The sequence below is a fragment of the Pseudoliparis swirei genome, chromosome 11, assembly GCF_029220125.1.
Source record: "Pseudoliparis swirei isolate HS2019 ecotype Mariana Trench chromosome 11, NWPU_hadal_v1, whole genome shotgun sequence".
Classification (NCBI taxonomy): domain Eukaryota; kingdom Metazoa; phylum Chordata; class Actinopteri; order Perciformes; family Liparidae; genus Pseudoliparis; species Pseudoliparis swirei.
In genome coordinates this window covers 18,246,620-18,259,308 of record NC_079398.1, presented here as the reverse complement: position 1 = coordinate 18,259,308, position 12,689 = coordinate 18,246,620, and the positions used below count along the sequence as shown (strand labels likewise).

Sequence of the window (12,689 nt, the reverse complement as noted above, 5' to 3'; positions counted from 1 at the left end):
CTTGAAAAACAAAATGAATACAGCCAGAAATAAGAAATAAAAATAAATAATGGTCTAATGTAAATGAGATTTGCGTGAAGCCTATACTTTCTAAATGACATCACTTTTTTATAGTTCTTAATGTATATGTTGTCTAAATGTTCTTGGTTGTTATTATTATTATTATTACTACAGTACACTTTATGTTGGACGAGAGAAACGCACCAAGGGAAGAAGTGACAGTAAAGACTTTGACATCACTACTTTAGGATTGCAACTAATAACTATTTCTTTCACAATCAATTATCTGTTTATTCTCATATTAATTGTCTTCAAATGGCCGGAGCTTCACAATATTCAGTTTACTATCACGTGAGACAAAGAAAAGCAGCAAATCTTCGTTCAAATTTTGCACACAAAAAAATGTCTGAAGTGATGAATTAATGATAAACTTGTGAATGGATGAATATAAATGTCGAACCCTGGAGGATGAGGACTTCCTCTCTCTCTCTACAGCATCGTCGGCTTCTACAAAGGGATCCTCCCTCCGATTGTGGCGGAGACCCCGAAGAGAGCAGTGAAGGTGAGGAAGAAGATGTGTGTGTGTGTGTGTGTGTGTGTGCAGGTGTGTGTGTGTGTGTGTGCTCACATGTCAGTTTATGAATATTCTTTAACAGCTTTGTTTATCCTCCCTCTGCAGTTCTTCACCTTTGAGCAATACAAGAAGGTGCTGAACCTGACCCCTCTGTCTCCCGGTCTGGTGAGTTCACACACACTGAATACACCCTCACCTGAAAAGTAAACACGGGCCCCCTCGGGGCCCCATGTGTCAAGAAATCTACATTTCTATGATAAAATGCCAAGAATAATGAGTTTGTGTTAATCTGGTGGGGTGTTCTGTCCTGTTTCATGTACAGAATACACGCAACGCACGAGTGGTCTTGGAGAATGTACTTTCTTTTTTTTTACATTCCTGTCTTTACCTGATGACCGTAACGTACTATTTCTATTATTTCTGGCTTAATAAGAAAACTTTCGCCGTGTTTTCTCAGATGGTTTCGATCACATTTGACATATATAAAAAACAAATTGGCTTTTCTGGCAGAACAGAAGGTGATCTCTTAAGAAGTGAGGAGTGAAAAGTGCCTGAAACAACACGGGCGTCGGGTTTGAGGCACAAACCAAAACATCGAAATATACGTTCAAATGTCAGGTGAACAAAAGGAACCGGGTGTTTTTTTTCTCCTTTTTTCTCACTTTTTAAATAGAAACCTGAAAGTTCTCGCTTCACTTAGATGTTGGACTTTATGAAGTGTGTCATTTAGGATCAGCTGATGGGGGCGGTGCTAATGACCACATGTTGCTGAGCCTCCACCGTGTGAGCCGGAGTCCACTTTACACTTTCTGCAAAGGCATTGGGACTGGCGGCTTTACAAAATAAATCATTACAGAGTTGAAGGTTAAAATCTGGTTTAATCCACGCGGTGTCTGCCGGTTTTAATCTATATGATATCGATAACGTCGGCATGTCCATCAATATTCGTAATGTACATGTTTTTGCGGATGATAGTGAAATTGGATCAGCACTTTAAATGGTAAATTGAGCTAATTCGATGCAAAAATCCAGTATTTTTATAGGAAAAAGTCCTGTTTTACATTTCATTGTAGGAAGGGGATTAGAAACCTTTCTTTCTGTGTTGGATTATGTCGACGATAATCCGAGGCTGTCAATCACTCCTCTGGAGACGGGATTACTGACATCCAACATGGCGGCCATCTTTGTCTCTGAGGGAATAATAAACTGATTCAAAAGTTTAGTGAGAGCGTCTATTGATTTTTGGCGTGACGGTTAAACGTGACGTGTTTGTGTTTCTGTGTTCCTCGTATACGCCGAGGATATTTCAGAAAGCATTTTTTTTTTCACGCTCTTGTCTGTGTGTATGTATATTAACATTTTGGGTATTTCCTTCTATTTCTGTCATTGACATTAGCATTATTTATTTAGTTAATTCTCTTTTCTATGTACTCAGCACTCACTTTTTATTTCAAACTCAATTTAACTTCCTGTTGAAAGTATATTTGTGTGTGTGTGTATGTATACATATATATATATATATATATATATGTGTATATATACACATGTGCATATATATACATACATATACATTTATATATATATATATATATATATATACATACTGTACATATACATATATCCGTCACTTAAACCTCAAGTCCGAATTGGAGTGAAGCCAAAATAATGTAAATTATGACCCAGTCCTAATAAACAGCCGTGTGTGTGTGTGTGTGTGTGTGTGTGTGTGTGTGTGTGTGTGTGTGTGTGTGTGTGTGTGTGTGTGTGTGTGTGTGTGTGTGTGTGTGTGTGTGTGTGTGTGTGTGTGTGTGTGTGTGTGTGTGTGCAGCGGTTGTTGATTCTGGAACATGGTTTACGCCTCGGGCCGCGAATCCACAAGTTGCTTCATCCACCTCTCCACCAATCTGGTTCCTGTTACACCGAGTCAGAGCGAGACAGGGGTGCGGTCACCACACACACACACACACACACACACACACACTGGCAGCCCACTGTCAGTCGTGACGGATGGCTCACCTGTAACTCAACGAGGAGGGACGCCCTTCCTCGCCTTGTTTTCACAGCTATTGGTGGAGAAATGTTTACCTGTCCCATCCATCACTCCTCCGTCCTCCTCCTTCTCTATCTCTTCATCCTCCTCTTCCTCAAGTACCCCCCCCCTTCCACACACACACACAGAGGCCCTCACGTATCAAGTACTGTATTCACATACAATCATGAGTGCGAGTGAATTAAGGATTGGTTCTCTCTCTCTACCTCCCACCCTCTTTCCCTCCCTCCCTGCTATTCAGCGTGGCCCAGCTGAATGCCTTCACTCTGATTAATGAGGACACGCGCAGTAATAATACAAATAAGGAATTAAAATGCGTGGCGGCTGGCTGTGTAAACATGTCTGAGAGGATGGGTCCCGGAGCCCTGACAGCAGGATAAAGAGGCTGGAAGAGTAATGAGCTCTAGACACGTTCTTGACGTGTTCCCATTACGCATTACACACACACACACACACACACACACACACACACATACTCTGCCTTCATGCAAATACATGCAGTGTCGCAACCTCCGCTCCTAATCACATGTCAAGGTTATATACATGTGTAATAACACACACATGTGCATGTAGTGGACGAAATAAAGTGCTTTGGTTATCCTTAAAAAATAACTTTATTATTGTGTGTTTTTTTTCCTGTTTGAAATGATAAATCTTAAACGGCTCACATTCCTTTTTTTCTTTTTTCTTCTTCTCTACCTTCACTTCACCTTCCTCTCTCTCTCCTGTCTGTCTGACACCTGACATTTTGACAAATGATAAGAATCGCAGGTGTCGTCAAACAATAATGACGACGTCGTCGAGCGTCGGGGGAGGAGGAGGGAAGGGGGGGCGGGGCAAGTTTCTGAACACTACGATTCACCGTCAAGCTCGTGTTCAGTGACCGTGTTTACATGCATTCGAATAACTGGCTTAGTCGGACTGAAATCGAATGATCCGTTTCATGTAAACACCTTTGTTCGACTATGTGCGGTCCGACTACGATCCGATTAACACCCCTGGATAACTCGATCCGATCCGGTTGATAATTCGACTATCGCGGCATGTAACGGTGAATTGGATTAGGAACTGGACTTTGCATTTTTGCGCATGCTTGAGATCCCTCCTCCCTCCCTCCCTCCCATGTCGTGACCCGGAAGTCGAACGAGACGATAAATTGTCACTGCCGGGAGCCTGGCCGGCAGAAAACAAACAAACAACGCTCTGGAGAACACAAGAGCCACCACACATGTCTGGACCGAAGAGCAGACAGAATTTATGCTTATGTTGATGTTGTTGTTGTTGGTTGTTGTTGGTGGTGGTGAAGAGGTCAAGCGGAAATGGCTGTATCACCACGAGTTGTAATGAAAACAGCGTCGCCTATCGTATCGGATATGACATGCTTTCGGCCAATGATTCGAATTACTCACTGCCATGTATATTGGGATAACAGCAGATCCCCCAAAAGATAGCATAGTCCGACTAAAGCAAGATTAGAATGATACCATCATGTAAACGCACTGACAGACGACTTCCCTCAGTTCGTCTACTCTGCGAATTATTATCTGCACATTGTCTCTCTCTAAATCAGTGGTTCTTAACCTGGGTTAACCAGGGGTTCAGCTCGTCCCTCTAAGGGGTTCAGCTCGTCCCTCTAAGGGGTTCAGCTCGTCCCTCTAAGGGGTTCAGCTAGTCCCTCTAAGGGGTTCAGCTCGTCCCTCTAAGGGGTTCAGCTAGTCCCTCTAAGGGGTTCAGCTAGTCCCTCTAAGGGGTTCAGCTCGTCCCTCTAAGGGGTTCAGCTAGTCCCTCTAAGGGGTTCAGCTCGTCCCTCTAAGGGGTTCAGCTAGTCCCTCTAAAGGGTTCAGCTAGTCCCTCTAAGGGGTTCAGCTAGTCCCTCTAAGGGGTTCAGCTAGTCCCTCTAAGGGGTTCAGCTAGTCCCTCTAAGGGGTTCAGCTAGTCCCTCTAAAGGGTTCAGCTTGTCTCTCTAAGGGGTTCAGCTAGTCCCTCTAAGGGGTTCAGCTAGTCCCTCTAAGGGGTTCAGCTAGTCCCTCTAAGGGGTTCAGCTCGTCCCTCTAAGGGGTTCAGCTAGTCCCTCTAAAGGGTTCAGCTCGTCCCTCTAAGGGGTTCAGCTAGTCCCTCTAAGGGGTTCAGCTCGTCCCTCTAAGGGGTTCAGCTAGTCCCTCTTGGGGGTTCTTCGAGTCACCCGCGGGGGTATGGCGAGTCTTTCTCAGGGGTATGGCGAGTCACTCTCGGGGGTATAGCGAGTCTTTCTCGGGGGTTCGGCGAGTCACTCTCAGGGGTTCGTCAGGGGTCACGACACACACAGTACCGCCCAGTTCACACTACCAATGTTGGGCCTTTTTGTCACTTGTAAAAAAATTCTACAAGAGCGGCACTCGCCGAGGTGAAGTGGTGCATTTCTGAACTTGTATCTGAAAGGGAACGGCAAACGTCCCGTTGACTCGCAGTAAATATTCATTGTGTTTTTGTGAACACGGTGATGTTGTGCACGAATAAAATATATACCTACGTTCTGAAGAAATCACATTTTATTTTTCCAATGACGAAGCGTGCAGGGTTCAGAACCTCCACTAGGGTTCAGAGCCACTGCTCTAAATGTCCCCCTCCCCACCCCCTCCCTCCTCTCCCCCTCCAGGCGCTGTCCGTCGCGGGCCTCGGCGCGGGCCTGACGGAGGCCGTCGTGGTCAATCCGTTCGAGGTGGTGAAGGTCAGCCTGCAGGCCAACAGAGACTCCTTCACCAAGGTTCGATGGAACACACGTTTCTCTCGCGGTGTTTTCCCGCTGTCATGTGACGCGTCTTTCTCTCTCTCTCTCGCTCCGCAGCAACCCTCTTCGTTCGCCCAGGCGAGGCTCATCATCAACTCTGACGGCTTCGGGGCGCGCGGCCTGAACAAAGGGCTGACGTCCACACTGGGACGCCACGGGGTCTTCAACATGATCTACTTCGGCTTCTACTTCAACGTCAAGGACGCCATTCCCTCCAGCCCGGTAACGGAACCCCCCCCCCTTCCCGACCTCCAGGGCCGTTGACAGACATTTATGGGGGAGGGGGGGGGGACCGCAAGTGTTTGATAGTGTGATTAGTTTCGGAGGAAGCAACAATCAAGAGAGGAGCTTGTGAGATCAGGCTCCGCTTATACCTCGTCCATTTCCATCATGGTCATAACATCCTCAAAGTTTCAGGTTACGCATCCGGCGGCCCAAACAAGAGTTGATTTTGTTTAACGGGAATCGTTGCCATACGGCCGTACCGGAGCGTCAGATCAACTCCGGTGGACTAATTGGAAACAGGCGACGGCTGTAGAGACGGTTACTGCTGGATTTTAAAATATATATATCCCAGCGACGCTTACACAGAGGAGCAAGTCGTCCTGTCTGTAGCCCGATATCACAAATTACAAATTTGCCTCAGCAAGCTTTTACACATACGACATCCCCGACCTTTGACCTCACATCGGGTCAGGAAAAACTCCCCAAAATAATTTTTTAAAAGGGAAGAAACCTTCAGGAGAGCAACATAGGATGATCAGAAGCAATAGATGTCATGTGACCAGAAAGAAGCATTCCAGAGTTACATGACAGTATGGATAGTTCGTAATAGGCGTTGTCCACGGCGATGGAAGCCGACTGGCCGAGCCCACATTTATTCGGCAACATGAGCAACGAGCTCGCAACTCAAACGTGTCCGCAGTCAAATTTTAAAGCCGGGGCCGAGCTCCTCGTATCTCGATTTGAATGTCTGAGAGGAGGAGGAGGAGGAGGAGGAGGAGGAGGGATAAGCACACTGCCGTCATTCACCAGTCGAATGTAGCGAGGAGGTGTTTGCTCAGGGGCTGTTAGGAAGTGGGTTGATGGGTGTACTTAAGGCTGGGGGGGGGGGGGGTTACCCCCTTTCCCCACATCCTCACTTTTAAAAAAAAGAAGAAGAAGTGGGATTAGCTGTTGATTTACCTCGACTCTCAGGGTGTCCAGGGCCCCGGACCACGAGAGAGGCTGCTGTCATTTGTAAAAAATATCCCGGCCAATTAGCTGTCAGAGCTCTCTCTGCAGTCTGGGCTCCTCTGGTACAGTAATACCCCTGTGCCGAGTCACAGCCCAATTACACAAATTGTCCCCATATGCCTCCCGGTCCCTGTTTATAACCCCCCCCCCCCCCCACACACACACACAAAAGAACATGTGCTTCTGCTCAGCCAATCAGAATGCAGTCAGGAAGCACTAATCTCTTCCCCTCCCCCCTTCTCCCGCTACCATAAAATGATCAGGGCTTTCCTGCCAGCATTGCCCCCCCTTCGCGCACACTTTAGCCAACATCCACATAAAGACTCCATGACACCACTTTGTCTTTATTGCTGTATGTTCTATGCTCTTCTTATATTTAGGGTGATGGGTATTTAATGGATTTTTTTTCTTTCATTCTTCCCCCGCCCCCCCCCCCCTCAGGACCCGACCCTGGAGTTCATGAGGAAGTTCGCCATCGGCCTGGTGTCGGGCACCATCTCCTCCTGCGTGAACATCCCCTTCGACGTGGCCAAGAGCCGCATCCAGGGGCCGCAGCCCGTCGCCGGGGAGATCAAGTACCGCACCTGCTTCCAGTCCATGGCGCTGGTGTACCGGGAGGAAGGGTACGAACCGGGGGGGGGGGGGGGGGGGGGGAAGAATTAATGAGGCACTTTGTCTGCTTGATAGTTGGTCGTGCGCCATAAAAAAAAACCCGAAGCTGTCAGAAAACGACGGACGCAGCAGCTGCAGCGGCGGGTTCGAACGTGCGGTGAGAGTTTCCTCGGAGGAGTGTGTGAGGAGTTCGATGCAATTGGAAAACCCTAAAGCGGCGGACGTTGCATTCAGGGCCGCGTTCCCCCCCCCCCCCCCGTAACGTATTTTTGAGCCTCGGAGATGGCCGGCTCCAAATGGAGGCGTGTTGTGTTATTCTAGCTCTCGCCCCCGGGGCTTTCCACTTTACCTCCGTTCCGCTACACAGCGAGATGTTTGTAGTTAGTGGACGAATGAGGGGGGGGGGGGGGGGGGGGCGGGCTGGAAGAAACGCCGTCATCGCAGGGGGCGCGTTGGAGGGTGCCCCCTTTTCTGCCACATCCAGCCTCCCCCCCCCCCGCCCTCTAACACAACACAGTCCCGGCTAATTAGTGGTCCCTATGGGAGACGTCGTTAAGCAGACCCTAACAAGCCGCGCGGCGCTCCGCGGGTCAATCCAATCAGACACAGAGCCGGGAGGAAGTGGGTCGAGCCTTATTAACGCCATCAGTGGCGGGGGGGCGGGGGGGGCGGGGCCAGAGCGGCGGAGGCCGGCGGCTACCGATCAGCTTGAATGCATTAAGGAGCGTTAGAGCCCAAATATGTACCTGACGACAGGATGACAGACAGACAGACAGACAGACAGACAGACACACAGACACACAGACACACACACACAGAGACACACAGACAGACAGACAGACAGACACACACACACAGAGACACACAGACAGACAGACAATAACACCACACTTTGGCCTGTACACACATGCAACTACCCACACTGAAGGTATAAACCTATGAAAGCTGTATTATGTTGAGGTTCAACAGGTGTGTGTGTGTGTGTGTGTGTGTGTGTGTGTGTGTGTGTGTGTGTGTGTGTGTGTGTGTGTGTGTGTGTGTGTGTGTGTGTGTGTGTGTGTGTGTGTGTGTGTGTGTGTGTGTGTGTGTGTGTGTGTGTGATTAACTCCCTGTATTGTGTCTTCAGGTACTTGGCTCTCTACAAGGGGCTGGTGCCCAAGATCATGAGGCTGGGCCCAGGTAACAAGAAAGAGCTCTTTATTCTGGGGTTTGAAGCGTCCTCATAGTCACTGGTTCCACGCTACGGCAGATGAACATGTTTGAATAATATTGAGATTGGTTGAAATAACTGAAATATAAATATATATATATATATAAATATATCTGGGAAGTCTCAAATGATTAATCCAGACAGCGCTTCCCAAAACACGTCTGGTGTTAAATTAAACGAGTACCAGCACTTTCCAATGAAACATCTCAGACATATTATTCTATACTCTAGATTATATAGAGTGTGTGTGTCTGTAAGTGTATGTATGTGTGTCTGTTTGTCTGTGTGTGTGTGTGTGTGTCTGTAAGTGTGTGTCTGTGTGTGTCTCTGTGTGTCTGTGTGTGCGCCTATGTCTCTGTGTGTGTGTGTGTGTGTGTGTGTGTGTGCGCCTGTGTCCCTGTGTGTCTCTGTGTGTGTGTGTGTGTCTCAGTGTGTGTTCCTCTTTTATTTTGTACACACAATATATAAATATATGTTTTAAGTTGTTTCTGTAGCCTTTAAACGTAAACATCGTGAGCCAGAACCACACATCACATGACACTAAAGCTCCGTTCCTATTGGCTCTCTCTCCTCACAGGTGGAGCCGTGATGCTGCTGGTGTATGAATACGTGTCCGGGTGGCTTCGGATAAACTGGTAACCACAACCAACAAATAATGAAAGGAAAACCTCGACACCGACACCGAGTCCCCGACTCAGTAAACATCTTCATGGGAGGAAACAGCTGCAATATTTGAAGTACTTTAAAAAATGAGAAACCCTGAAAAGCTTTCTTCTCAATCATCTTCCTGTTAGGACTGACAGCGTTTTACTTGAACTCAGTTTTTTGGATTTTATTCCAAAAAAATAACATTTCAGGTTTTATTTCACAGGGATTCATACATTCTGTTTTCCTCTCAGCGGTTATGAAGTGGGGGCCCAAAACATCCTCGATGAATATGAACTAAGAACAATGTTTATGATGAATATGAACTAAGAACAATGTTTATGATGAATATGAACTAAGAACAATGTTTATGATGAATATGAACTAATAACAATGTTTATGATGTTATCGTGAGCAAATATTTAGGGCCAACTTTTTTTCCGGGGCTCATGATGAAAAACAAATTAAGAAACGCCGAGGATGGAATGAAGTTCTGGGTTACGCAATGATTATATTGCGCGTGTGTGTGTGTGTGTGTGAGAGAGTGTGAGTGATGTAACTAACACACATGGATGGGTCTCATGGATCATCCAATATGAATAATAACGAGATATATTACTGTTATTACACATTTAAAGTCGGCGACACACACACACAGTTTGTGTGTGTGTGTGTGTGTGTGTGTGTGTATGTGTGTGTGTGTCTTAACCCACAGCACTGAGCCGTACACTCTATATTTTAAACTAACCAAACAGTCTCAATAGTGCCTTTACTGATAGAAGAATTTCATCCACGCACCGATTATCGTTCTGGCCTATTGTAGAATTAGTATTTTTAAACCATAAATATTCTTTTGCATGACTGATATCTTTATGTAACCTCTTATTTTACTTTTATCTCCATGTGTATCGGTGACCAAATAAAATAAACCAAGCCATATTCAACTCAGGCCGAGCATTGTGTTGTTGTTGTTGTGTGTTTTCAGCTCGATACAGTCGTGTACCACCTTACCCCCCACCTTATCTTATCACCCCCCCCCCCCCATCAGAGCACTTAGTAGCCTGAGGGCTGTCGGCTGCATTAGCCTCAGTAGCTTTAGTGCTAAAACAACAAGCTCAAGAAATGCAAATGTGGCTGCAGGAATGGTGTGTGTGTGTGTGTGTGGGGGGGGGGGGAGGAGTTACTGCACACATTCCCCCTTTTGCCATTCTATCTCTTACGCAAATATGCAAACAGACACACACACACACACACCTGTTGGACAGCCTTCGGGGGTAATGTCTCTCTCTCTCTCTCTCTGTGTGTGTGTGTGTGTGTGTGTGTGTGTGTGTGTGTGTGTGTGTGTGTGTGTGTGTGTGTGTGTGTGTGTGTGTGTGTGTGTGTGTGTGTGTGTGTGTGTGTGTGTGTGTGTGTGTGAGACTCATCTCGACCTCATCTGGCAGCAGCTTACGTTGAGCCACGTCGCCGTTTGACAACCGTCATTAATGTGGGAGTTTCTCTCTCTGCCAAAAAAAATGGAGCGGCTCCTGTTTTTTGGGTTGGAAGATGGGGGGGGGGCTCGCTGTGATGGACTAGCAACTGCTTCTCGCAGACTGATGCAATTGTTAGCGCTTAACCTGTCCCTCTCTGTAATGGAGTGCCGAATGCATGTGTGTGTGTTTCAGACTTGACAGCGTGTAACGCCGGTCGCCATAGCAACGGGCCTCTTCGCCTGAATTCCCTGCTCATCGTAAATCTTCCTCCTCCTCTTGCGGCCCACATGTCCTCCTCAACGTCTCCACTAAGACCGGCAATTAGTGTGATTAATGATTAATATAGACGTTTAAAAATGGGCGCCACACACACACTCCAGTGAGCAGCGGTGATTTCGGGGAGTTCCGTGTGCACATGCCAGAGGACACGGAACCAGACGTGTTCGACCGCCCCGTGTTCTGTGTGTCTTCACCTGGGTGCCCGACGTTGCTGTTTTAAGGCTCTTGAGAAAACAGTGTTCGCTCTGCTCAGAGAAGTGAAGATAACCACGTGACACGGGGAGTCACACTCGGCTTCATTAATTATAAACACGTGGCCCCCCCCCTCCTCTATTTCCCCCTCCGCCTCCTGCAGAGCAGACCGACTACCAGAGCTACGACGATTATGAAGAATTTTGGAGGAGCTGCTCCTCCCGTCTAGAAAACACGCTGCTGCTATGTTTTCTTTATTTTTTTAAATAAACTGCCGTCAATTAAGACGACCGCATTTTAATGATGATGGAGGAGGAGGAGGAGGAGGAGGGTGGCTGTACTCGGTTAGGGAGCTTAAAGGAAAAGCTTTGTTATGCCTTATTGTGTTTGTGTGTGTGTGTGTCTCTGAGTGTGTGTGAGTGTGTGTGTGTCTCTGTCTTTGTGTGTATGTGTGTGTGTATGTCTCTGTGTGTGTGTATGTGCGCGCGCACATGTGTGTGTGTGTGTGTGTGTGGGCAGGCTGAGCTATACAGAGAAGGAGAAACAACAACAACAACAATGTAACGACATTTTTCTGCCCCTCAAGTCGACCATCATGTGCTGTGCAGCTGATGGAGAAAATGAAAAACAAGGGGGGGGCGTGGCCTCGTGCCCCCCCCCCCTCCCTCCCCCGGGTTCCCTGTGCTGTGGTTCACGTGTACGGTCAAAGAAACACCACGATCCCCCTGAGCAACGGGCCGTGACCGCTGCCTGCGGACGGCGTGCTTTCCAAGTCAAATCAGGCTGCGTGTTGACGCTGCAGAGACACGAGGACACGCCGCTGTCGGAGCCTCATGTAAACGAGGAGCAGGCGAGGCCCTCTCCGGCGAGGCGAGACGGGGCTTGTCAGACACGCTCACCGTGTAGCTCACGTCTCCTTCGCCTCTCGGAACTTACACAAAGTATTTGGGCACACGTGTCATTCGTCGACGGGCCGCGTCCCCTTTCCTTTGTGACGGGCGCGGCGGGGCGGCCTCCGAGGAGCCTCTTGCTGTGGTTTTGGTGTTTGGGGGTCAGATGTCTGATGACCTCGGAGACCGCATGAGGCCCAGCACACTATTTGTGAATCTCCGAGCTCCACGACCTCCACGAGCTCCACGAGCTCCACCCTCACATGTCAATGCCTGAGTCCGAGATAAACAACATCTTTATGACTTTAAATTATGACACTTGTCATTTGACTTTTGCTTTTATTTACACAAGGAAGTAGTTAAAGGAAGTAGTTTTTTACAAAAGGAAGTTTAAGGAATTATTTATTGACTAAAGGAAGTAGTTAAAAGAAGTAGTAATTTACAAAAGGACGTAGTTATTTACAAAAGGAAGTAGTTATTTACAAAAGGAAGTAGTTATTTACAAAAGGACGTAGTTGTTTACAAAAGGACGTAGTTATTTACAAAAAAGGAAGTAGTTATTTACAAAAGGACGTAGTTGTTTACAAAAGGAAGTAGTTGTTTACAAAAGGAAGAAGTTATTTACAAAAGGAATTAGTTAAAGGAATTAATTATTTGCCGAAGGAATTAGTTGTTTACAAAAGGAAGTTTAGGGCTTTGAAAATCATACAGTTCTCATAAGATATATACATATATATACATATATATATGTATATATACACG

At 47.0% G+C, this 12,689-nt stretch overlaps 1 protein-coding gene across 3 annotated transcripts in view; it reads left to right on the top strand.

Annotated features, from left to right (window-relative positions):
* Window positions 1-10,043, top strand: part of slc25a21 (solute carrier family 25 member 21) — a 92,748-nt gene extending 82,705 nt beyond the window's left edge. For all 3 annotated transcript variants that reach the window (XM_056426839.1, XM_056426840.1, XM_056426841.1), the window contains 7 exons: window positions 496-562; window positions 680-739; window positions 5,260-5,367; window positions 5,449-5,613; window positions 7,069-7,250; window positions 8,366-8,418; window positions 9,027-10,043. In XM_056426839.1, coding sequence (XP_056282814.1) covers window positions 496-562; window positions 680-739; window positions 5,260-5,367; window positions 5,449-5,613; window positions 7,069-7,250; window positions 8,366-8,418; window positions 9,027-9,088 — 697 coding nt within the window. In that variant the 3' untranslated portion in view covers window positions 9,089-10,043. The remainder of the gene's footprint in view (window positions 1-495; window positions 563-679; window positions 740-5,259; window positions 5,368-5,448; window positions 5,614-7,068; window positions 7,251-8,365; window positions 8,419-9,026) is intronic.
* Window positions 10,044-12,689: the final 2,646 nt, after the last annotated feature.